At 39.8% G+C, this 27,987-nt stretch overlaps 1 protein-coding gene across 3 annotated transcripts in view; it reads left to right on the top strand.

Annotated features, from left to right (window-relative positions):
• The window catches only part of ntm (neurotrimin), a 482,200-nt gene that overhangs the window by 435,608 nt on the left and 18,605 nt on the right, over positions 1–27,987 (top strand). For all 3 annotated transcript variants that reach the window (XM_085419981.1, XM_085419984.1, XM_085419983.1), the window contains 2 exons: positions 18,031–18,156; positions 26,821–26,949. In XM_085419981.1, coding sequence (XP_085276107.1) covers positions 18,031–18,156; positions 26,821–26,949 — 255 coding nt within the window. The remainder of the gene's footprint in view (positions 1–18,030; positions 18,157–26,820; positions 26,950–27,987) is intronic.

Genomic DNA, 27,987 nt, shown 5'->3' with positions numbered 1-27,987 from the left:
CTGAGCTAAACAGACAGATTCACAAGCAGACTGTGTGGCACCATAGACAGACAGAGGGAACACAGAGAAGTGGGAGAAGGCACAGAACAAAACCCTAACAAATGGCAAACCTTAACAAAGGATAAAACAGAATAAACAAGCACATAGAAAAATACAAGGAAACCCAATACACTGACTCGTCAGACTCAGGACCATGACATAAATAGAAACAAGGAGCACTCTGACAGCTCAGTTTTGGGGCAGCTTTTATTCATAAGGAAATAGTATTGTATTTTGCATATATGCATTTTGTTTTCTTTGTTCTTTAAAAAAGTGCTAAGAAGCTTTTAGTGCTATAAAAATCAGATCAAGGTTGCAATGCAAATATCTACGTTGATTATGCATACATATGAGAGTAGGTAAGGGATAATAGGTATTCATTTGTAATAATAACCAGTTACATAACTACACATTAATAACTTCAGCTTATATAGCTTATTATAATACAGTATATTTTTCTGACTGCCTTGACAGATCTTATTTGATTTCAAAGAAGTCAGATGTCCAAAGTAATGTAATATTTAAAATCCCCATAAATCATTCTCTAGTTTAATATGTTGCCAGTACAAATAATGGCAGTAAGAAAGTTTTAGATAGCTCCATATAGCATTATTATTACTTTGACCATCAGACCAGTGTATTGGGCTTGTCAGAGGTCAAATGTGGCCTGGCATTTTAAATCTATATGCAGTAATTTCTGTACTTTGACAATACACACTTATAAGGGTTACAGTTTCGAAGTTTTAGGGCTTTAGTCAGTTTTCAACCAGTGAATCATTAAGGAAATCTTCTAAAATACTGCACATGGATGTGATGGATGCATCAGAGAACCTTGTGTCTTGCCCAATGATATTTGGCGTGCAGACTGGAGCAGCCAGGCACTGAACCACCAACTTTCCAATTAGTAGATGACCTCCTGAGCTCTGGCCACCCCTTTGACCTTGAAGACCTTGATGGATGTAAGGCAAATTTTAATGAATTGTTAAAACTACCCCACAAAGTTGAATTAGAATTCATTCTAAACTGAAATGTTTAGAATGAATTCTAATTACCTAGTTTATACACAGAATGACACGTTAACAAAAGTATTATCTTCTTGGCAGAGGTAGAAAGGAATAACATTTCAAAGTTGTCTTATAGAAATTGAATATAAGATGTTAAATTTGATACCTTTTGATACCACACATTAAATTACTTAGTTTGTATAGTCTCTTAAGGTCCAGTTAAAAGTGATTCTATGTTTGTTAAAGAAAAATTAAATTATAACATAAATTAAATTTAAGCAAAGTCAAAAACACTTGAAAAGGCATTAAAAAGGTACAGAGCATCCCCTTGACAGTAAAATACAGTTCTTTTTAGAGTTGTTACTTTTACGGCATCATCATTATCATCATTATGTCATCCATAATTGCATAGCTGCAAAAATAATGACATTATCAATATCATCGTCTGTTTTTTACATCCACCCTGACAAGAAAAGGGGCAGGAAAAACTGAATAAAAATGCTGAAGTAGAATATAGTAAATAAGTGAACAAACTTACCCTTGGATTATGTTTCAGTAGATAAACTTGCATGAGCTACCCCTCTGCACATAAGAACATAACTAACTTAATAATATTTCCCCTTGATCATATGTCTTAATTGAATAAAAGTCATCACCACAATTTATAGCCAAATCTGATTGTTTTTGCATTTTTGGACAAGATTATTGTGATGTTTTTTTTTTCTGTCCATGTTACGGTAATTGCAGGTCATCATGCCAACCACCCAACTTCCTTTCAAAGCAAAAATCTTGAGATTCCTGGAATTGCTTTTGTAAAATTATTTTTCTATTTACTGACATAAATGACAGAGTCACCCTTCCAATGTAAGACACATAGACACAAAGCAACTTTCCTAACATGATACAATTTAACCAGACTGCGGTCATCTGCCTCATTAGCAGATGCTCTCACGATATCATTAATTTACAATTACCCAATTGTTGAAAAGTCTGGACCAGAGGCAGCCCAGTTCATGAAATTCAAAATGGGCTAATATTTTTCTTAAAAATGAAGCATTTTCTCACTTTAAACATTTGGACTAAACACATTCGGTGTTCATTTGCAAATGGGTTTATGAGATTTGCAAATCATTCCATTCTTATTTATTTATATTTCACACAATAAGGTATATGATGAAAAAAACTACATATGATATGATATGCTTTGTATACATGATATGATATATAATTTAAGCTGGAAAAAAGACTTAAAGAAAAATCTGCTTTAGATTTCCTACTTATTTTGTAGTATGTAGTATGGACAGATGTGTGAAATTATCTATAGCATTCCATTTTTTACTCAGGATGGATATATATGCATTCTGTCTCTACAAACATTTTTGCAAAATGTTTGGGTTGCTCTCAGGAGCACAGTGAATTCCAGCATGGTAGCTTAAATTTTCACACTTAGCTGATAGTAGTATTATAACAAGTTGGAAACAATTGGGAAGAACACCTTTGGGATGGAGACAGACTTTACAAATCTGCTTATGGGAGTATGGTCAAAAATTCCCACAAACACACTCCTAAACCTTGTGTAAAGCCTTCCTAAAAGAGTTGAAGCTGTTATAGCTGTAAAAGATGGGTCAACATCATATTAAACCCTATGGATGGGATGCCACTCAAGTTAATGTGTATTAAGGCAGACAAGTGAATACTTTTGGCAATATGGTGTACTGTGCAGTGTTATAGATATTGCTAGGATTGTACTAATCTGAGCAGAGACCTTTGATGATGTTTCTGGAATCTCCTAGAGCCGTTCTTAGAGTTTTAGGGTTCTCGTTTCAGGCTGCTAATGCTTCTATTACCATTGGGAACACTTTGGACTTTGGACTCTCTACATGAAGTAAAAGGAATCACTTATAATTCCTACACAACACTGTAATGTGTGTGGGTGAAACTTTTTCTTTGCCAGACCAAGTTCTACACAGATTGTGAATCTATTTACTCAGCAAAGGGTCGACCTTGTTGGGCGCACTGTCGATGAACAGGTCTGTTTTCATACATAAGGCGCACCGTATTCTAAGGCGCATTAAGCGAAACAAAACACTCAGATAACTCAAACTTTACTCAATTCGCTCTTCTTGCTTCCTCCACTTCCGTACCATTGATTCATTAATGTTGAATTGAACAGTTGCTCTCTTCCCATGTTGTTACAGTGTATTAATGACTAACCTCGTATTATGGATGGATTATCTCAGTTGATTTCTTGACTGAAGTTTGGTCCGTCTACAGCATCCTGCCATGCGATTGCATTTGTTCCTAACCATAGGGAACCCTTGCATTAACTTTTATCGAGTGGAAAACAGTTAACATTGATCCTCCAGCTTCACTGTGTTTATGTTACGCTAACTGCTGTGTTGCTAAATAGCAGAGCTGTATCTTTTAATTTTTCATAAATCCTTCAGTCAGAACATTGTATATTATGTTTAGGTGGAAACTAGCAAGCTAATTTCCTGCTAACTTCTAACTCTGTTAGGCTCCTGACTACAGTAGCCGCAATGCTCCGACAATCGATCGAGCAGTGCAGCTTTGTAGCTTACCAAAGTCATACTAAAACATTTTTTGACAGATTTTTCAGCGTTGTGTACCACATAAAATGGGTCTGTACGGAGCCCCGCAGGGGTCATGGGAGAAAAAAAAATTAAGGCGGACTTTTGCGAGATCTCGCAAAACATCTGCAAGATCTCGCAAAAGTTGAATTTCAACAATGGCGGGAGCTACTTAGTTGTAATATTACTCTTTCTGGGTCACAAAATACACTTTTAAGATATTTTGAGGCGTGAATGTAGTTGTGTAAACGTCAGATATCTGCTCGGTTTACAAGACATTACAAGACGTTTTCGGAGATCTGACACCCACCATCTCGAAGCTAACGGGAGGTCGAGGCCTACTACAGCCAGGAGGAACACCGCTCTCCCGGCACATCGTACCTCGACCTCCCGGTCGGCTTCGAACAATGCGGCTAAAACTTTTGTGAGATCTCGCAAAACTTTTGCGAGATCTCGCAAAGGTCCGTCTTAATTTTTTTTCTCCCATGTCCCCTGCGGGGCTCCGTAGGTTTGAGGTCAGTGAGCACAACCAGAATTAATACATAAGGCACACATAAGATGCACTGACAATTCTGAGATAATTAAAGGATTTTAAGTGCACCTTATAGTCCAAAAATATGGTATTATAAAACATAGCATTATTCTATTAGCACACACTTCTTTTGCAGATTTTGAAAATGGTGGATAAAGCATTTTATTACAACTGCTTGGTAGTTTACTTGGCACACTGTGTGGAGCAACAATGGAAAATTTACATGATTTATCTGAAATTGAGGCCAAAGTTTATTTTGATTACTTTAGTGGACATTAAATTTACCACTACATTCTTATCTTACCCTAAAACTAATAACATTTTTTGGAAGTTGTTTTTTACTCTCTATTCTCTATCGTATCAAAACTATCTTGCCATATATTTCATATACCGTAGATACAGGTTTCATTCTCCTGTTAGTTAGAGCATGTGGATACTTCTTTAAGATACCAGCTTGTGTGGTCATGCCCTACTTATAAAGCACCTGTACTGGTATGTAATCACTGATCATTTGATCTCTACCTGAGTCAGGCATAGCATATGTTGATTTGTAATTAGTCCACTTACCTTTTCATCGTTGGGTGTTTCTCTGTAAGGCCTCCAAGGATTGCTGTTTTCCTGGCTTTTGTTTCTCTGTTCTTCTTTAGTATCAACTGTGAATCCCCTTGCTGTGTTGTGAGCTAACATACTCTGTGGGACCATGTCATGATACAGTGTCCTTCTTGATTTCTTAACTTTTTGCATATTTGTAACACAAACACATTTTCAATATTAAGTGAAGTCAACCCAAGTAAATACAAAATGCAGTTTTTAAATGATGATTTCATTTACTTATTGTGTGTTTTTCGCCACATAATTTCAGTCGGTAATGCATCTGAGATGTATGGACCTAATCTGAAAAAGATATCCACACCTACTTGGCTCTGTGTAAAAAGTAATTGCCCCCTAAAGTTAGTAATTGGTTGTGCTGGTTATGTTGATTGCAAATGTTTGATTGCAAGAACTGCAATCAAGCATTTGCAATAACCAGCAATGAGTCCTTCACATCACTGTGGACACATTTTGGCCCGGTATTATTTGCAAAATTATTTTAATTCAACCACACTAGAGAGTTTTTGAGTATGAATGGCCGTCAAAGCATCTCAATCTGATATGTCGAGTCTTTGATTAGGTTACACTGAAAAATACAAAACAAAAACAGGTTACTCCAAAACCTTCATTTTGTTTGTTTCTGTGCAATATTTGCTTCTTTATATGCAGTATTGAGGGGGCTCTGTGCATAAGATTTCATTGCCAGTAGTTATCTGTCATTATTACCTATATATGACAACAATAAAATTTGAAACTTAAAATCCTAAAACATGTTTAAGCCCTGAGTTTGTGCCTATTTATACTGGAGAGTGGAAGCTTTCTCAGGTGATCGAGTAGATTTGATGTGTTTTTGGAAGGCTGGGGCTCAACGTCTGTGTCCAGAAAGTTGATACTATCGCCAACAATCCACTCTGGCCCTTGATGCTATAGTGCACTCATAGCCCCAGATTCTCCTGGTGCCATGAGTCCTACACTTTCTGTCCATTCACTCTCCAATGACCCTTTTATGATGGATTCAGAAGAAATAAAGCCGATTTTTTTGATTCCCCTTCAGCAGCACATTTCTGTGACTATATTGAGCCAACTGCAACAACTGAGTTGCATCCAGAGATTGAAAGACGTACATTTAGGGTTGTCAGAACCCAGAACTCCACAAGTGCTATCAACTCATACCATTACTTGCCAAACCAATCCTCATACACGTACAACTCAGAAAATCTTGCAGTTCTTGTAGTCCTAGAAGGAATAAGGGTAATCTGACATTACCCTGCAAGGTTTCTAGAGACTTATAATTCACAGGACAGGACCTTTGGACCCCCATCAGACTTGACTATTGTCCTTGGTGCACTTTCGTATCCCCCCCTTTAAGTATTTTCAATTGACTTTACCTCAAAAGTGGTTTCCTGATAGTTGTAGTATATACTAGGACTCCATTTTTGCCAACGGTTTTATCTAAATTACTGTCTCAGTCTGTCAAGCTGTGTATCCACTTTCACACAAGGCTATGCTGTGAACTCTGTGAACTTTGGCAGAGCACATTTGCCCCAGTTGGACCACACTGATCATCTGTTTGTTTCAACTATAGGGGTTTTGGGCAGACCTTTGTAAAAAATCTAGTCTAGCCCACTGAATTGTGGACACAAATCTGTAGGTATGTGCAGATTGTATGTTCTCATCTAAGGAGCCATCCCATGCTGGATTCAACTACGGTCCATATTTTTTTTATATTCTACTCAAATAATGTGACAGCCAGCCCCTTCTTTGGGGGTGGGTGTTGGGTGTGACAGGTGTCTCCTTGGTCGGTCAGCTTAGCATCCTGAGGGGTGATTACAGTGGCAAACCCATTCCAAGATTCCTCCCACCTTTGATGAGATAGCAAATGAACAGTGGCATTATGGGTTTTTGGTGGGTCTTTTTTTCACTTACTATGCACTTATACAGCACTCTGCATTTAATCATTAATTATCATTAATTTCTGGTTCTCTTCCACAGTTTTCTTTGTCCGTTCTTCCTCCCCTCACCCCCAACTGGTCACAGTAGATGGCTTTCCTCCAGCAGAACCTCAGCCTGGTTCTGCTGGAGGTTTTGTGCTGTTAAAAGAAATTTCTTCCTTCTCACTATTGTCAAAGCGCTTGCTCATTGGGGGTCTTCTGATTATTGGGGTCTTTAGGTTAAAATATAAAGCACCTTGAGGCAACTGTAGCTGTGCTTTAGCACTTTATAGCACTTTGTATAGCAGTATCAGAGCCAAGGGCACGATAACATCGAGCAGGTACAGCCCGATTGGCCAAAGTGTTAGAAGGAGCAATATCAAATAAAATAGGCATACGGTCGGAGAGTACTGCATCCTCAACACATACATTGCAAACAGATAAACCATATGATAAAACTAAGTCCAATGTGTGACCACATTCTTGAGTGACACCATTAACAGGACAAAATTAAAAGAGTTCACTAAGTCCAGGAAGTCCTTGGCCAGGGGTCTTCCTCGGGCAGCAAATGTGTATATTAAAATCACCAAGCAGGAGGATCTGGTCATACCGAGATGCACAGTCAGCAAGGAATTCCAAGAACTTGGATAAGAACTCCTTGTTATATTTCGAGGGCCGATAAATAATCGCACACAACAGTGAAGGCGAGTGGCCGAGTTCACACAAACAGAGTTCAAAACTGGTGTAGCGAGACGGTGGGAATAGCTACTTTATGTCAAAATAAGCCTTAAAAACAGCAGCAAGCCCTCCTCAGCGACCAGAAGCTCTCAGACCAGAAGCTCTTGGAACATTAAAAAAGGTACAGCCAACCGGTACTAGTTCAATGAAGGCGCTTAACTCACCGGGAGGAATCCAGGTTTCAGTCAACCAGATCCACCAGTCGGAGGTTTGTTTGGTCAACTCCGCGCCAGCACAAATGCCGTAAAGGAGAGAGTTTTGCAGGACTATTTTCAGGAGACCCAACAACAAGAACCAACCAGGAGTCCACCGGATCCAAGGCACGCAAAGGCACCAAAAGTCGCGGACAAGACTGGCGAATGAAGCGGAGCTCATAGGGAAAATAAGAAATCCAGGATTTCAGCTTGACAAAACGATCTCCACGGTCACCCAGTCTCCTGCGTTGCTTCCGCAAATCCAGTGACAGTGGTAGGGAACGCCAGTACTGTGCTATTGGTTCCACATAGGGAGGCAAAAAGCCTTGGTTGTCGTATCCAGGCCGGTCAGACATCCGGATGGATAAACCTATTTCCAATAATGTCCGGCAATCATAAGACAATATAGGACAGACATGTAGCGCAAAGTTAGCTAAAAACAATAAAACGACCATCATTTGCAACTGGCTCCATTCGATTTGGAGGAACAGCGGCTCGACTCTGAGACCCTCCTGGATGGCTGAACTTCTCACCTTATCCTATCTCTAAGGGAGAGGCCAACCACCCTTCAGAGGAAGCTCATTCCTACTGCTTGTATCTGCGGCCTCATTCTGTGTGTGCAGAAAATAGGTTTAAATGTTAAACTAATTTCTTCCAGTCAGTGAATGTTGCATATAATTACGTTTTTGCTTGATGCATAAAGTTAAAAGATTAAAACTAATAAAACAAGTTTTAAAAAGGGAGTTTTCCATTTGATTACATTTTGTATGATGGATTATGTAGAAAAAGTAGAACTGGGCTGAGAGATCTATCGCTTTATCACCTATTCAGGTTGTAAATCGTGTTTTTAAAAAGTAACTAAGTAACTAAGTAATTAATTACTTTTGAAAATAAGTAATCAGTAAAGTAACGGGATTACTTTTTTGGGGAAGTAATCAGTAATTAGTTACTGATTACTTTTTTCAAGTAACTTGACCAACACTGATTGTAAGGTAAAGATCCTGCAATAATACAAGACCCTACAGTTATATGACACAGTAAAAAGGACATCGGATTTCTCGTCATTAAATTGGATGAAAATGCCAATCCTTTAACTTTTAACACCATCTAAGTGTTTCTGCAAGATCTGTAGTATAGAAACATGTTGATATGATGACAATCACTTCAAAGTAGATCCTAATGCACCCACCCAGTATCTCAACCTCTTAACCTTGCTCTGTGGAGGATTTTAAAGCTAAGTTGAAGACCCACTTGTTCACCCTATCCTACATATCTTAATTCTTTGCCTTTTAGTTTAGTTATTTTTATCATTTTTAACTTTTATTATGTTTTTAACTTGTATTGCTATGCATCACTTTTATTTATTTATCTCTTTATTTACAAATAGCTGTACAGGACTTTGTCTGAAAGTGCTTTATAAATAAAGTTATTATTATTGTTGTTGTTGTTGTTGTTGTTGTTATTATTATTATTAACCATTTAAGCATAAGGTGAGGGTCAACAGTATCATGGGTAGACGTCAATGAATTTTGAGATTTGTCTGTAAAAACTAATAAGAAAATAGTTGGGCTTGTTTTGTTTTGTTTTGTTTTTTTGTTAAATTACAGTTAAATGCTGAGTATTGTTAAAACGAGTAGGGACTTAACCATAAGCCAGTGAAGCACTGATTATAGTGAGCCAAGAGGGGCAAATAGAGTGAAAGAGATTTTTGAACACAGATGCAGGTAAAATGTCAACAGGATGCTTTTACTGTGTCCTACTAATTTGACCAGCTCAAGCAACGAAACAGGTACACAGAGTGAAGATGATAGAGAAATGTTTCTCACATTATAATTTTAATTACTATGTTTATGCTATGCTAACATAGCTGTGTCACTAGCGATCACGTAGCACATCATTATATACCAGCTAGCCCAACTTCAGTAACCCTACAAAAGCCACTGCTGTTTAGTTTTCTGTCTATTCATGTTGGAAGTGACTGCAGAGCTGTACGTTTTGGACCCAAATTACTCTGTGAGGCTCCTGACTACAGTAGCCACAATGCTCCGACAATCCATCAAGTGGTACAGCTTTGTAGCTTACCAAAGTCGTACAAAACATTTTTTGCTGTGTACCACATAAAATCGGTTTGCGCACAACCGGAACTCATACATAAGGCGCTGTTTTTTTACTGGTAGAGTAAAAAAACAGATTCCATTTACCATAACCTTTTACACACAGAGACACACACACACATCCATGCACGCACACACACTCACACACACACACACACACACACACTATCTACTTTCAAGAAGCACAAAAAGTTCACCAATGGTGTACAGATAGAGATATATGTGATACAAAAACAAATGCTCACAGGGCAGTCACAGCAGATGTTATGAAAAATAAATTCAATAACTATTCTAAATACATAGATTAATGAGACTAATAAGTAAAATGCAGAAAAGCTTTTTTATTTCGAAATTAATTTACCTAATTTAATAATTGACTTTGTGTATTTATCCATTGTTCAGATCACTAAAACTGTTTTGAATTCCATTAAAATGCCACAACCCAAAATAGAATTCCTATAGGAATCAATAGAAGTTTTAATGGTTGTTGAGCTTCTTGTTTACATTTTGAAACAGCAACAGAATTTCCCATAAAAAGACTGGAAGTGACATAAGGAACTTTACTTTTACACCCCTGGAGATTGAAGTCGGAGGGTGTAGAAACCAGCTGAGACATTTTATAAGCTTTATAACAGAGCTCTTGGACTATGATTAGTAATAGGCAGCATTGGGTAAGTTGCTTTAAATTAGTAACTTAATTAGTAATTAGTAATTAGTTACATTGCTAGTTACTTCTATCAAAAGTAACTCAGTTACTTCAAGTTACTTGTTACTTTCAAAGTAACTAGTTACTAGGGAAAGTAACTTTGGTTTTACTCAGAATTCTCTTGTTAATGTGTTGCTTCCGTAACTGGATACCCAGCAAGACTGCCAGTCTTCTAGCTTGCTTACTTGCCACAAGTGCACTGTGCCACCTACCAAGAGAAAGGAAAAAATAATCTGCATATTTCCACGAGAGAAATCCCACGCCTGGACCGTCGTTGACCGCCGCCATGATTCTAGCCTATGTCACAGTGTCACGTGCACTTTTTACATCCAACATGAAAACTGCAGTTGTGGTGCTTTCGATTTTACTCACAACTTGGAAATTCTGCCTTCCGAATAGGAAGATGTAGGTAACTCCAGACTGCAGACGAGCTGAATACAGGGCTGGCCTGGGACAAAAAAATCGGCCCGGGCATTTTGTATTGTTGTATTGTTTATAATGTTTGCACACAATGTTTGCGTTTTGTCCCTTGGGGTTTGCCGTAGATGCAGTGGGGCGGGTATGATTACGGAAGTGGAGGTGTGTTAGGTTGTACCAAACAAGTGGCAATAAAGAAGATGGTGGCTCACGAAGCAGTTTGAGAATATGTTCCTTATAAGTTTAAGAACAGAATATTACATGGTGTCAGAGTAGTTCGGACTAAACGCCCACTGATAGCGCGAAATGGATCTTCCCGATGCCTGGTGGAGGTTTGTGCAACATGTGAAACTGATATTTAGTGGCCCGCTAAGTGGCAAGCCTAAGGAGACCCAGTGCATCTATCTTCTTCTGTGGGTAGGAGAAAGAGGCAGAGACATTTATAACACATGGCAGCTGTCTGATGAAGAAGCTAAAAAGCTGACCACCTATCTCGACAGGTTTGAACAGTACCTCATGCCGAAAACGAACACCGTTTATGCCAGATACAAGTTTAATGAAAGACTCCAAGGCAAAGGAGAGTCATTTGAACACTTTGTGACAGGGTTAAAGCTACTCGTTAAGCAGTGTGGCTATGTCAACAGTGATGAAATGGTCCGAGACAGGATTGTCTTTGCAACCAGTTTCCCACAAGTCGGAGAAAAGCTGCTGTGAGCCAAGGGTCAGATTTGACTCTGGAAAAAGCCATAGACATTGCACGCTCCTATGAAATCGCACAAAACCAATTGAAAGCCATGGTCGACCTACACACGAGCCTGCAAGGAGCAGCACCTGAGCATGCAGTATCCTCTAAGCTCTAAGAGTACGCAACAGAAAAATAGGAGGGCACCTCACCATAATAAGGTGGGAAAATTGTGTGGAAGATGTGCACAAGCACACAGCCAGAAGGAGGAGTGCCCTGCAAAAGGGAAGAGGTGCAAAAAAGTGCAATAAAATGAACCACTTTTCCAAAGCATGCGGTTCAGAAGCACCACATCAACCCAACCCAGTGTACTCTATTAATCCTGACACTCCAAGCGATGAAGTGGAGCTATTCATAGATTCCATAACAAAGTGCAATTAAGGGGAGGCTGATGAGCAGGCTTATGCTGATGTAGAAGTAGGCTCACTGCATCACACTGTGAGTTTTAAGCTTGACACAGGAGCCACTGCTAACGTTATCCCTGCCCGATTGTTCAAGAAGTTTTTCAAGCAGGTCAGCTTGTACCGCCCACACACACACTATCTGGCTATGGAGGAGAAAAACTCAACATCAAAGGCACATGCCAGTTGAAGTGCAGGTGGAAAGGCATTCACAAGATGCTGACTTTTGACATAGTAGAAACTGCAGCACCCCCCATCCTAGGGTTGAGAGCATGCCTAGATCTAAACCTAGTCAAACTGGTCATGTCAGTACAGATCACAAGTATCATGGAGGAGTTTGCTGATGTGTTCAAGGGCATAGGGAAATTCCCAGGAGAATGCGACTTACACATTGACCCAAACGCCATGCCCGCCGTGTGCCCCTACGGAGGATCCCTTTCACACTGCGGGAACGACTGAAATCGAAGTTGGATGACATGGAGAAAAACAGCATAATCGTCAAAGTAAAAGAACCCACAGAATGGGTAAATGGACTGGTGGTCGCAGAGAAACATAATGGGAAACTCAGAGTGTGCCTTGATCCTCGCAATTTAAACAAAGCCATCAAAAGACCCCATTACCCACTTCCAACATTGGATGACATCACACCAAAGCTGGCAGGAGCACAGTACTTCAGTGTCATTGATGCTCGCTCAGGCTATCCAATTAACCACCAAGTCATCTCTCCTCACCACGTTCAACACGACCTTTAGCAGGTACTGCTTTCTGCGCCTTCCCTTTGGGATAATATCAGCACAGGACATTTTCCAAAGGAAAATCGATGAGACATACAAAGGGCTCAATAGAGTGGCAGCCATCGTGGACGACATCCTCGTGTTTGGCAGGACAAAGGAGGAACATGACGAGAACCTCCATGCCATCCTTGAGTGCACAAGGGAGCGAGGAGTGCATCTCAATCCAGAGAAATGTGTCATAGGCGCCACAGAAGTGAGTTATTTTGGACACAAACTCACCCGGGAGGGCATTCAGCCAGACCCAAAGGAACTACAGGCCATCAAGGACATGCCACCTCCTGAGAATAAGAATGAGCTCGAGACAATTCTTGGAATGGCGAACTACCTGTCCAGATTCCCACCATGACTATCAGAAGTGAACGCACCACTGCGTCGGCTGCTCAAGCAAGACTCGGAGTTCGTCTGGGATCAGAATCACGACAGAGTCTTCCAGCGAATGAAGGATCTCATAACCAGAGAACCAGGCCCCATACTGGCATACTGCGACATGACCAAGGAGCTACGCCTACAGGTAGATGCATCAAAGTATGGTTTGGGAGCTGTGTTGATGCAGGACAGACACCCAATAGCATATGCTTCAAAGACACTGACCCCGACAGAGGTTAACTATGCACAGATTGAAAAAGAACTCTTTGCAGTGCTGTTTGGATGCAAGTGTTTCCACACTTACATATACGGCAGAAGAGTCATTGTTGAGTCGGACCACAAGCCGTTGGAGCACATATTAAAGAAGCCAATCTCCGTAGCCCCTGCTCGTCTGCAGCGCATGCTGTTACAGCTGCAGAGATACGACACAGAGATTGTGCACCGGCCCGGAAAAGACATACCTGTGGCCGACACACTGTCCAGGAAACCATTGCTCGACCAAGACAGCACGCGGAGCAAAGGCATGGAGGACCAGGTCCACTCAGTCATAAACAGCCTCCCAGTAAGTGACAAAAAGCTCTCAGAGATACAGGCTGCGACAGAATGCGGCCCGCAGCTCACCCTGCTGAAGCACACCGTGCATGATGGCTGGCCTGAGGACAGGAAAAAATGTGCCAAAAACCTTTTGGATTTCTGGAACTTCAGAAATGAAATTTCACAGTTCCATGGCATCATCTTCAAAGGTGACAAAATCATAGTGCCAACAGCCCTAAGAAACAATATGCTGGAGAGAATCCACGCTGGGCACATGGGGATTGAGAGGAGGGCAGAGAGCGAGGGACGCCCTCTTCTGGCCAGGCATGGGCAAGGACATTGCTGCCACGGTGGAAAACTGTTCCATATGTCAGGAGAGGTGTTACGGCTGTGGCCATGTGTGGCCTGTTTTCTGTCTGTGTTTTCTGTACTGTGCTTAAGACTTTTCCAGGTCCCTCCCCTAATGAGGAGTCGTGAGCGACTGATTGGACCATGGAGCGGTTGACTACCTTCAAAAGGCCACTCTGACAGCTCCGAGAGGGAGAGAGAGAGAGTGGAACGAGCGAGTAGCCGGACAGCCGTCGCGGCCCTGACCCTGGTGTTCCCAGCCCGTGCTTATCTTGTGTATTTGTGAGAGTGTGAAATTGTGAAAGCCGCTCCTAGTGAATTAGTTGAGCGCTTAGGCACTCTTGGGTTGAAGCGGAAGGGGTGAGCTGCCTTTTCTTTTGGAATCGTTTTCTCCTGTTTTCCGGGTAGGGAGCGAGGGATAGCTCTGTCATTTGTTTGTTCTGTTTTTCTTTCCTAGGGTTTAGTTAGTTTTCTCTGGTGGGACTTAGTTGGTTTTGTTTATTATTTTGGCCTGGGCTCACCCTGGAGCTATGCTTCTTTTCCTTAAATAAAAACACCTTTTTACTCACAACTGGTTTGGATGTTTGGCTTGGGAACCAGGGCGGGGATTTGTCTCTCTCTCCTCCAACCTTATGTGCATCCCTACCCGCCTAGACTGGGGGCGTAACAGAGGCGTGCAGTGAACCCTAAAGAACCTCTCATTCCACACCAGATTCCTGAGAGACCATGGCAGGCCGTGGCCTCAGACCTCTTCATATGGTGTGGACAAGACTACTTATGTGGACTATTATAGCTGCTACTTTGAGGTCGAAAGGCTATTTTCTACCACCGCAGGGTCCGTCATCAAAAAGCTCAAGGCCATATTCACCAGTCAGAGAAGCTTATTTCAGATAACGGCCCATAGGACAGCTCTCGAGAGTTCAAGGACTTTGCAGTCACATGGGACTTTGTCCACACAAGCTCAAGCCCTTTGTACCCACAAAGCAACGCCCTTGCCGAAAGAACAGTCAAAGCTGCCAAATCAGTTCTGGATACAGCTCATGCTCAGGGAGTAGATCCCTACCTGTCTCTATTGGAGCAAAGGAACACACCAGTCGATGGCTTCAGATCACCCACGCAGCTCCTCATGACTCTACGTCTGCGCTCAGTGCTTCTCATCACCGGATACCAGCTGGTACCCCGCGTCATAAGCCTGACGGTGGAGCAAAAGACACGGATGGAAAGACAAGAGCACCAGAAGCGATACTACAATCGCAGCACCGCACCACTACCGAGGCTGCAGCAGGGGAATCACATCCGCTTTCAGCATGAGTCCGGAAGCTGGAAATCGGCTGTCATCATCCGACCTGCAGAGACTGCCCGCTCTTTCGTGATCCGCGCTGGCGAGGGGCAGACTATACGGCGTAACCGACGGCACCTGAGAGGCGCTAAGGCGTCACCAGCACCCGATTTGGTAACCCAGCATGAAAGTGCAGCTCAACAACAAGCGGAGCCTCAGTCGCCATCTAGAGGCACTAAAACACCACCCATGGACACTAGCCTTATACTGACCACCAGATCAGGACGAGTGGTCAAACCGAGGGTCATCCTTGACCTGTGATTGTAAAGGGTGTAGGCGAATCGCTCCCCTAAAGCAAAAAAACAAAAAAACAAAAAAAAAAACATGTCAAATGTCGGTGTGTACTAATGAGTACATATCCTGTGTTGCATTATTGTTGTTGTTCTCTTGCAGCAGTAATTTTACACATGACAGTGTGGAAAAAACTGTTTCTAATCCTCATGTTCAGGATGTTCTATTTTGAAATGCATACCGGCTGTGCCACTGGCGGACATTTAACAACAAAACAAAACAAAAAAAGGCAGATGTTGTATTGTTTATAATGTTTGCACTCCGTGAGTATTGTCCCTTGGGGTTTGCCGTAGTGGCAGTGGGGCGGGTATGATTACGGAAGTGGAGGTGTGTTAGGTTGTACCGAACAAGTGGCAATAAAGAAGATGGTGGCTCACGAAGCAGTTTGAGAATATGTTCCTTATAAGTTTAAGAACAGAATATTACAACCGGCCCGCCATTATAGGAAAAATCATAAAGCCTTTGAATGGAAACAAACGATGTTGTGAGAATGATGTACACTGTTTTGATGGTATATATGCATCAATCTATCAATTGTTTGTTGTAAGATTCAGATAATTATTTTTTTTAAAACTAGATATTTTAAATGAGAATAAGAAAGAAAAGTACTTCTTTGTGCCCCCCCCCCCCTTTCTCTGTTAACGCCCTACCTGGCCCCCCTGGCAAAACTTTGCTAGACACGCCCCTGCACAGTTACCAGCTGTCAGCTGTAAAAAAAAAAAAAGGATCCTGGTGGTATTTGTCTCTCAGAAACAGTTCATAACTTTAAATCATTCATGTCACCTAAAGGTAAACCTGTTTCTCCATCACCTGTTCAGCTCTGATGATTCAGTAAGGACATCTCCTGGTTTCATCTTCATGTTTCCCTCTCACCACATATCCAAACCGATATCATGTCCAGCAGCTTTTACGGCTGTGGCTCCAGCAACCATCAGCTGATACTAGAAGGTAATATTAAATAAATTCTAACAACAGCTGATCAAGCTTAAACGTGCTGCTGTTGTTTAACGCGACCTCTGGTTTCTTTCTTTCTGGTGCAAAGTGGGCGATAAGCAAACAAGATAGACGGGACTTGTGACAGAAAAGCCGATCAGCTGATCATTAATCAGTTTCATGATTGAAGTAGCAATAGGAGAGGGAGGGGGAGAGAATGAGAGAAGAAGAGGCAGCTGCGCAGCATAAAGACAGAATAACTCCAGTTTTCTGTCTTCTTTTTCATTGTATCTGAAGTACGGGACGACTGTGCTCCTTTTCACCTCAATACGAAACGTGTAATATGTTCTCTGAATACGAGACGATTCCGTTTTTTAGGAGACGGTTGGCAACTCTAATAATTAACCTTATGAACAAAATAAAGTTCAACATCAGTAACATCATAGCACCCACTCAGCTGTATAGAAACTTCGTCATGCTAGCTAATACCCAGTACAAAAAAGTCAGCATAACGAAAATAAACTATACCTAAACTTGGTTTATATCTGACCCAGATGGACTGCAGGTCATAACTTCTTACCTGAAGTTCAGTTCACCTGACACCGGTGGCCGCCTCAGGTCTCTCCCCCTCCTGCCCCCCCTTTCCCTCATCCACCTGCTGGCATCCACCACTTGCTAATGTTATGGAAACTGTGTAAGCTCCACGATAGCCACCACATGAAGTAACGAATAACGACCCTATCTAAATCCCAGTAACGATTGTTCCTGATTTTGGCATAATAACTAGTTACCGTGCTCGTGACCACAATAATAACGTAGTTACTGTAACGCGTTACTTAACAACGCGTTAGTCCCTACACTGGTAATAGGTGAGCACCTGCTGGTGATATCTATGGGAGTTCTTAAAACTAAAAATGTCAATTTAATTGGCTGATAACATTCAAAGTCCTTTGGGAAACAATAATGAACATTTTAAATTTTCAATCATTATTTTTTTCATGGCTGATTAATCTGACAATCCATATTCACTTGTGTTACGTTTAGGTGCTTGGAAAAACCCTAGAGCAAAAACAAAGAGAGCAAAAGAATGAACTAAAATTGATGGATCAGAGCTTAAGATTTAATTTTTTTTTGTTTTTTTGTCTAACACAGTTCTGCATCATACAGTACCTATAATGCAGCTTCATTGTGTCTCTTTGCAAGATTTTTCCTGTCTAAATCCATGTCTTTGGCAAGCGACAGATTCCATTCTAATATACAGGCCCTTTTTTAGTGTCAAACTTCAAACTGAAATATGTCAAATATTATTATGCAAAATAATAATAATGACAATGACATATGTCATAGTGATATCCTTTTTCAGAAGTGCCTCTTGAGATTAGTAACATCACAGCTTGAGTTTATATATTTGATTTTCCTTCACAGTGCCACCAAAAATCACCAACCTGTCAAGAGATGTTGTGGTAAATGAAGGCTCTAACATCACCCTGATGTGCCAAGCAAGTGGTAAACCAGAGCCTTCCATCAGCTGGAAGCTCATCTCCTCTTCAGGTAATTTGTTTATACATTAAAAAATCTAGATGCAGAGCAGATTTTTGATATATTGGTGTTTTTTTTTTCTTAATGATGTCATTTTTTTTGTGTTTTACTTTATTTTCTTAATACTGATTTTTTAGAACACATGGATGTAGTGTTTGAGTTAATGGAAAAGTGCATTAAACTTGCAGCACATAAGATCAACAGAACACAGTGTGGTTTGAGGTAGGAGCCAAAAAGGGTGTAGTTTGTGGGTGTGATCACCCGTGTGTACACCTGTGAGCATGGACGCGCTTGTTTTTTTTTTTTTTTAAAGGTTCCTTCATGTAATGATCTGCTAGAGGGTGTGGGGAGCCAAAAGTGCATTAAACTAATGGTCAGCAGAGAACAGCTCCTCTGAGATTATTTAGAAGTCTATGAGACTTAATCTATGACCTCATTAAAACATCTTTACTGAATTTATGGACTTGTTTGCTAATTTCAGGACATATGGAGTACAGCATAATTAAAGTGTTTTAAATAAAGAGTCTAAATTGAAGTAAGAGCAAATAAAGAGTAAAATAAGATAATATAGAGCAGTTGGTTTTTGTGCTGGACAAAACATAAAGTTTAAAGACAGGACCTGACAAGCCAGTGGAAGAAGTAACATTGCATCTTTCATATACAGACCATGTTTTTGCTGTCATGGTCTGGTCGAAGCAAAATAGAGTACTCAAATGCAACAGAATTCAAAAGATTTATTTACAATAATGTTTTGCAACAAGTAGAATTCACAAGGGCGACAAAGACAGAGTAATGGATCCAAAGGAGGAAGTGACACTATGGAAGAGGAAAGGGACATTGATCCAGTGATTCCAGATAGGGGAGTTCCAAAAGATAACTAGCGAGAACCAATGGCTTACTTGGTAGTGTGGGTGAGTCAGATGTTGCCTGTCCAATGATTAGCAGGGGGAGGGAATCCAGTGGCCATGAGGTAAGGACATCCAGGAGGGTAGGGAGGTTAACTGGGGACTGAAATCTTCACAAAGGTGCATGTAGACAGATGGAGTGAGCCAGTTCGAAAGAGTCAGGTGAGTTGTGCAGGTAAGTGGTGGGTTCTCGACCCAGGCTGGGGTTGACTGGAGGCAAAAAAGCACAGAGATCAACACAATAGAAAACAAGCGAAGACAAATAACATTTGGGGGCTGATTTACCACTGAACAGTAGCAGACTGGTCCTTGAATACAGCAGAGGACTTTAGTTTGATGAGGAGCGCCTTGAGACAACTGTTGTTATGATTTGGTGCTATATTAATAAGATTCTATTGAATGTGCTTGGTTGAAGAGCAGGAAGCAGACTCCACCACATAGGGAGGAAAAATCCTGGCCAACTTAGACTCAAAGGGAAAACAGACTCCAAACATTAAGACTACCATGGACTATGGCATCTACAGTGTCTTTTCTTGTCCCTCTTTGTTTCCACCCAACCCCGACTATAACTGACTTTGTTTGACCCATAGTGGATTTCACTTTTTTAAATTATCTGTTTTTACATAATACTTGTATTGTAACTGATTAATTAATACAAAATTAATTAATTAATTAATGGTAATTAAATTAAATCAAAGGTAATAATCGGATGTAAATGTTCTGGAGGCTGAATGATAGCTTGAATGATGAGAATACACAGGGTATAGCATTAGGGAGAAGATTAGAATTTTCAGTACTGAATGTCCCAATGTTCCATTGTATGTGCTGAGTGGCATTTTTCTATTATTACTTGCTTGCTAGACCAAAGAAAGCAAAGTATTGAAGTATTGGCCACCATTGGTCTATGACTCTATGTTTTAGCAACCTGCTGTTTAATTTGATTTACTTTTGGTTTCACTTCTGTCAATAGGAATCAGAAGGTTTTCCATTTCATATTACTTAACTTTAAAATTCAACCAATAGTAAAAGGAATGTGTCTGGTTGCCCAGATAAGCTCAAGATACAATTGGTCATGCACTACAATAGAATGTGCCTTTAAAGGAATATTTATTGGAGAGCATCATGCTTTTGAAAAGGAAAGAATTGTTGGTTAAAATGGTAAAAATGAAGTACAATGCCTTATTAGACCTTTCTCTTGACTGGTAAATCAATAACTAATGAAAGGAGGAGAAGATTTTCTTTTCCACTGTATTCAAAGGAGCTTGCAAAGAAAAGCGTCTGGACTTCTTTAAGTTGCTTGAAGACGTTTCACCTCTCATCCGAGAAGCTTCTTCAGTTCTAAGGTCAAATGGTCAAATGACCACTGTATTGTGGTCATAAACTGATAGTGGACAACTGGACCTAAAATAGGTTTTGCAGAAGAGTGGGTGCTCGCATCAACCTTTTGTAATATTTATTCATTTTAAGGGAAACTTGCAAATTAATCTGACTGGACACTTAAATGTACTTGTGAGACATGGGTCTGAAGCACTGTCATTGCTGGGAACTAATGAAATCTGATATAGTGGATCCAATGCTTTATTTCATTGCTGCTTAACTTTCTGCTCAACATCAGAAGGTTTTCACCTCTTAAAGGTACAGTCTATTAGTCAGTTAAAATAATAATAATAATGGATTGGATTTATATAGCGCTTTTCAAGGCACCCAAAGCGCTTTACAATACCACTATTCATTCACTCTCACATTCATACACTGGTGGAGGCAGCTACAGTTGTAGCCACAGCTGCCCTGGGGCAGACTGACAGAAGCGAGGCTGCCATATCGCGCCATCGGCCCCTCTGGCCACCACCAGTAGGCAAGTAGGGTAAAGTGTCTTGCCCAGGGACACAACGACCAGGACAGAGAGCCCAGGGATCGAACCGCCGACCTTCCGGTTACAGATGCGATTCCCAACCCTCTGAGCCACGGTCGCCCAAATACAGATGTGGCTAGGGATTTAAGAAGATTGGCCAAATTTTTTTTCAAGTATGCTGGGTCGAAAAGTACACATACATACATTTACAAATAGTATAGATTGTTTATATTGGTTATAGATTATTTATATTGGTGACTTAATACTTTGTGGTGTGGACCATGCATTCGTCACATATTTGGTTTATGCCAGGTTTCTTTTTTCTTATTTTGTTTTTGTCTTCACATCAAGTTTTCCAATCATGGAAAGATATATTTTTTTATAGACACAGCTCAGATAACAACTCTGATATCTGTTGAAAAGACTGTGTGTGTTTTGTGGCTAAACCTTCACTATGTCTGCTATCTCTTTGTAAAACACTGCTTTGACTGAGAATCTGTATGTAAAACAAAGAATTTTTCAGAGACAGCCCCATTCAAAAGCATTCTTTATTCTGTTCTTATCTCAGCACTCTTTATCATAAAAATGGATGCAATGACTGGTTGCTTATATTTATTTATCTATTCAAAATCAGTTTCTGAGAAGGTCCATTGAAATGCAAAATGAAGATCCTCTTTGCATGAATTAATAAAACTAGAATTTAGTGAGAGTGGACTGAATGAATGTATGGAATTTGTATCGGAGGAAAATATAAATAAACAAGCATCAGCTTGAGAAGCTGTTATTTTGATTTTTTTCAAGTAAGATAAAAGAAAATCCATCTAGTTTCACGTAGTTTTCTCTGAAATTGATCGAACTAAATTTTGTGGATTCTAGTTGGTATTTTTTATATACCATTTTGATATCCATTTTGGTTCCAGTATTTGACTGATAAGGGTGTTTACGATTAAGAATTGATAGAGTCGCAGTGCACAGTTGCTCGGACTAAAAGAGGCTTTGAGTAGAGAACAAAATGTCCCAGTCTATGCAGTTTGGACTATGCGGTCCAAACTGATACTGTTCCAGTATCTCCCACCTGCAATGAAACTTTTCTTCAGCCTTGGGCCTTTCAGTGTGAGGCCATCTATGGCAAGCACTCTGGGGTATAAATGAGTGAATATATAAAGATTCTCTCTCCCTGTATCTATCTGTGTGTGTGTGTGTGTGTGTGTGTGTGTGTGTGTGTGTGTGTGTGTGTGAGTGCGTAAAGATTGATGATTTCAGACTTGGACCAAGGCTCTCTTCGAGCCATAACCCAGCTCCCCCTCACCTTTGATAGATGGCTTTAGGGGCTTGTGGCAGATCAGAAGTGATCCTTGCTATCTTCCACAGACCACACAATCTGACTGCTAAATTTGTCTGCCTAGGCAGTACCCAGAATGAAGGGGAAAATTAATGAATTTAACCAAGGTGCAATAAAGGTTTCCCAGATTTGCACAGCACTGGTTTGCTCAGAAAGAATAATTTAAAATTAAAGGAGAGTAGTCATAGTTTTTGACCTTTGTGAAACTGAAAGAAAAAACTTATCCACTTTAATATTTAAACACTACTATGAGCAGCTGAAATTGTTGTGTTTGTCACGTGCTTAGGATTTGATGAAAGGATATACTGTAAGAAGTGCAAGAAGTAAAGACCCTTTATGATTTGTTGGAGCTGGAGCATATTTCAGGTGGCATAGGGTGAGAGATGGAATACACCCTGGAAAGGTCACCAGTTTGACAGAACTAGCATAGAGACAGACAACCATTTATACTCACGTTCACGCCTACAGCCAAATTAGCCTGTTCACCGGTTAAACCACAGCCTGGTGGTTTGGTCTAGAACCAAACACATCTTCATTTAGCATCTACGTAGATGATAAAAAATGACAGCTTATATTACCGCATTTAAATTTTTATTAGACTTAATTGGTTTCATTCTTAACACTTTATGATAATTGGTTAGACACTGGACAATAAATTTCATTACAATAGAAGTCCTTCTGAACTAGGGCTGCCACAAACGATTATTTTGATAGTCGACTAGTCACTGATTATTTTTGCGATTAGTCGACTAATCAGATCATCATCCATTGGACGTAAAACGTACAGCTTATTGCACCAGCAGCATCTGCTCTTATATAACTATCATTAGCTTACAGCTTTAAGTGTGTAAGGTCTGTGCTAACTAAAAATAAAGACAAGATGATAGTTTATTAAATTTTAATGAAATTTGCAGATTGTTTCGGTGAAGTTTAATAAACTCCTTGCTATCTAAAATATAACGGGACACCGGAGTAAATTCTGGAGCATCTCACACTTCTGATAATCAGCTGTCTGCTTGACGTTTATTCAGCTGTGTAAAAACTATAACTTTAATCTCAGCCAAACCGATTTACTCAGGAACAAATAAAATACTAAAAAAAGCCAAACAATAACATTGTTAAGTTATCTAAGTGACTTATATATCATGTTTAACCTGAGTAGCGAAAGACGGCGGTGGGTTTGAAAACGATTTGCCGGGAGTCCGGTGTTCTCCCGGCTAGCAATGGAGCTAGTGGGTAACAGACGTCTCCGAAAATGTCGGAGCGCTTTTGAAAATATGTGGTGTCTTGATAAACTGAGCAGGTATTTGAGGTTTACACAGCTACATTCTCACCTGAAAATATGTTAAAAGTTTATTTTGTGACCCAGAAAGAATAATAAGAGTAATATAAAACTAACTAGCTGCCGCCATTGTTGGAAACTGAGCTGGGCTGCGCTATGAATTCTGGGATACAGTTTCTTCTTCTTCGGGGTTTAACGGCAGCTGGCATCCTTGAACATGCAGTGCTGCCATCTTCTGTTTCAGTCCGTTATTACACTCTTAAATCCTGCTACTTATTCCTGCATCTTTTGTGATCTTACAAAGCTTCAAACGACGCGTCGACTATTAAATCAGTCGTCGACGATTTTGATAGTCGACGTAATCGTGACTAGTCGACTAATCGTGGCAGCCCTATTCTGAACACACTTTAACTATATTTAAGGAGGTAATTCCTTCACTGTTATCTTTTCTTTAAGTTAAATTCAATTTTTATTTATAAAGCACCAAATCATAACAGTTACCTCAAGGTGCTTTACATTGCAAGGTAAAGAACCTACAATAATACAGAGAAAACAGGAAACCCAACAATCAGATGACCTTTTAACAGGGAGAAACCTCCATCAGAATGATGCTTAGGGAGAGGCTATCTGCTGCAACCATTTGGGTGTGAAGCGAGGAAGACAGCACATTACAATCCATGTGCCAACACAGTACCAAGCAGCTACTGAAATCTTTGCTCTCACCAAGGTGGAATAGTTTCTTAATCGTGTTAGATCCTCTTTGGGTATGACTGTAGATGCTGTCTTCCCTTAAAAAGAAAGCAAGAAATCAGAGATGTTTGACTCCCTGGTATAACTCACAAATGTGCACAAAACAGATGGAGTAGAGGCAATGGCATTGCACTAATTTAGAAAATCTTCATTTGGACTCACAAATATATAAATATATAATATAAATAACCCCTCTGAGAAAAACAGGAACACCCCAGGTTTCTTTTCAGCACTTCAGCCAGGCTGATAAATAGTTGGAGCTCTGCTGAGCCAAGAAATTTTCTCACAAACTAAATTTACCCATTAGGGGAAAATTACTCACAACTCCCTCACAGATGTATCATTAAGTATAGCAACTTTTTAACAGCTGATATTTACTTAGACTCTTTCTCTCCTATTAATCTTTCTGAGTTAACTTCAATAATTTATTTTTCTAAAAGATCAGTGTGCCTCCTTGACCCTATTTCAATCAGACTGTTGAAATAAGTCTCACCATTCATTAGTGCTTCAATTTTAAATCTGATCCATCTATCGTTATTAACAGAAGACACACTAGAGTCTCTTAAGAGGGGAGTAATTAAGCCATTACTTGAAAAGACCTTACTTGATCTGTATTAGATAACTATAGTGATTTCAGACCTTTGTTTTATTTCAAAAAATGTTGAACAAGTAGTTATTAGTTTATTTTAAGTTTCACTCAAGTTTCACTCATCTTATGGTGTTGAACAGTGTGCTCATCCCCGTGTTTGTTCTTAGTGCAGCATTCAAAACTGATGACCAATATCTTACTACAGTGTGATTTGAATCATATCTGTCTGATAGATTCCAGTTTGTGTCTTCTTCATGCAGAAAAGTCAGTAATCGAGTTCTACAGAGTTCTGTGCTGGAACCAATTCTATTTATATTATACATGCTTCCACAGCATAATGTTATTAGAAAACACTGCATACCTTTTCTTTGAAATCCAGATGATACCCATCTTAAATTTCCTAGTCCTTAATTCAGGCAAAACATATCCAGTCCAAACATCCTGGACATTGAACATGAAACATGGTGTCTAACCAGATATGTAGTTTAGAGGGCATTACTTTGGCATCCAGTAACACTGATGAATCTTGGAATAATTTCTGGTCAAATATGTCCTTTAGCATGCACATTAAACAAATATGCCTGACTACAGACATATTGCATCATTCAATTTCAGCATCACTCTAAGACAAAATATTTGTCTTTTTTTTAGCAATAGTGTGCAAAAACTGGTAAATGCATTTATAACTTCCAGCATGGACAATTGTAATTTATTTTTGTCAGGGCACTCAAAAAGCTCCCTGAAAAGTCTTCACTTGATCATCTTGATTAACTCACCTCAGTGGAATTTGCAAAGTGGCTTTAACTGACACTGTAGTCTCTATTGGCAAATTCTATTATCCTCTTTTGAGAGAAAGCAGAAAGGGAACAAGAGGAGCATAAATGGAACGGAGTGGAACCCGTACACCTATGTGAGCTCTCTTGATACTCCACATCAGGTGAGTGTGTCACTGTGTGTCAGTGAGGCATTCTATCCTTAACAGCTTTCCCAGGTGCAATTCAATAATGTCCCCAAACCCAGCAAAGTGAATCCATGCACAGTTTATTACTGTCGCCTTCCAGCATCTTGGGAGGAAGCTTGAAGTCAATTATATCTTTTGTTCTTTATGTTGAGTGCTGTATTAAGTGTCTCTGTCAAGCATGTCAAATTGATACAATGAAAAAAAGTGTGGCTGGGATTTTGCCCTCTTCTTATTCTCACATCTCAGTAGTAGTCCCAGTGTGCTTGTACTCTTGAGAGGCACACACAAAAGTACAGAACATGAAAATTCTGACGGGTGAGTGATAAAGAGTAGGCACCAAACAAAGCATTAATCACCAAATTCTGTAGCATCCTATGAAAAATGTTAAATCAAGAACTGGTCTTGGTCAAGAATTGGTGCTACAGAGTGCTACAAGAAACATGAGAATAAGACAGACTTGCCATATTTACAAGTGCAGGTTTTGGCACATTGTATTAGAATTTGGCCTGTCACGCCCGATCAGGATCTGTCTTCATTCCTGCTGTTGCCAAAATCCACCCTTTCATTTTTGTCTACATATCCAATTTAGGGTCACAGGGCTAGCAATGAAAGGTGGAGAGGTGGGATACATCCTGGAAAGGTTGCAAGTTTGCTGCAGACAACTATTCACAACTATTCACACTCATATTCACTCCAATAGTTGGAAATGAGCTTCTCTTTTTTTAGCAAAACAAATAGATTTTTTTTCTTTACAATTTTTGTTGCTGTGTATCGCATTTAAATGAAGCACAAATCAGTAGACTTAGGTGAATTATAGTTATAGTATACAACTGCAATGATCCATCAGCCCTTGTAATCAATATATTCCTTCTTCCCTTTTAAGGTGGCAGGCACACAGTTGGTGAAAATACTGAACATGGCCACAGCTGTTGACTTGTCACATTATCTCCAAATGACCCTCTTCAATCTCTCTCTCTCTGTGTGATCTTTCACAGGGGATCTGGTGTCAGATGATGAATACTTGGAAATCCCATCTATATCCAGACAGAAAGCAGGAACGTATGAATGCACAGCTGTCAATGATATTGACACAGACGTGCAGACTGTAGACATCACCGTCAACTGTGAGTCGGCTGCTAAATGTTTCAAAAATTCACACAAACGGTACTAAATTGTGCCACTTTTAATGGGACAATGTTGGATGGGTGATCATAGAAAAAATACAGTCTATTCTTGTGAACTGTGTGGATTTTTGTTTCACTATTTCAGTACCTATCAGACTGACATTGATCAAAATTCTGTAATATCTAATATATCCATCTTCTTCCATTTTTGATTCAGGGTTGAGCTGTCATAAATCAAGGGGCAGGGTACACCCTAGACAGTTCACAAATATGTTGCAAGGCTAGAATGTCTGTCTGTCTCTATGTGTTCATAGAGACAGACAGACATTCTAGCAACTTACAATCCAGTTTCTTCAGCACATTCCTTTTCTGTCCAATTTTAGTTATTGGTGACATTGATTCTTTATGATAATGTTTTGTTTGGTTTTGTGATGTCATGTGCACATCGCTTCTACTTTTTTCACCACAATACCTGTATTCTGATGTGTTGTTGGGTCCAGCAGTCATCAAGGACTAATATAGAATAATTTGTATCACTTTCCTGCTGATTTGGATGGAAGAAGATAAAAAAAAGATTTATCCGATACAGCAGCATTAGATAAATAGTAGTATCAGTAATAATCTATTTGAATTTTTCAAATTACCAGTATTTGTTTGAAACTATATTTGACCATTTAACATTTTTACATTTATATTTTCCTTTTCTCGTTCTAGTTTTTTCTCTCTCACCTCCTCGATTTCTACTCTCCTCCTCATCTCCATTTCATCTTCTTCCTCCTCACCTGAAGCCTCACTCCTAAACTGAAGAATATGAAATTGTTTATTTATTTTTGACATTTTCCCAGTTGGTTTATCATGAGCGTATCAGGCATGTGACCCTCCTGTCTCCATACAGCTGACAAACAACATGTTATAAGCTAACATTACCCCAGATAATTTTAGAAACTAGTATCTTAAATCTCTTTAAGTACTTTCTCTTTGATAAAAAGTTTTAATACATTGTCACATCACATTTATTTTTTAAGTGTGAGGATACGC

This window comes from Rhamphochromis longiceps, linkage group LG10 (genome assembly GCF_057381845.1).
Source record: "Rhamphochromis longiceps isolate RC_006_pf linkage group LG10, R_longiceps_female_GT1.1, whole genome shotgun sequence".
NCBI classification, from domain to species: domain Eukaryota; kingdom Metazoa; phylum Chordata; class Actinopteri; order Cichliformes; family Cichlidae; genus Rhamphochromis; species Rhamphochromis longiceps.
Note: the sequence above shows the minus strand (reverse complement) of the source record. Positions and strands in the feature narration are given on the sequence as shown.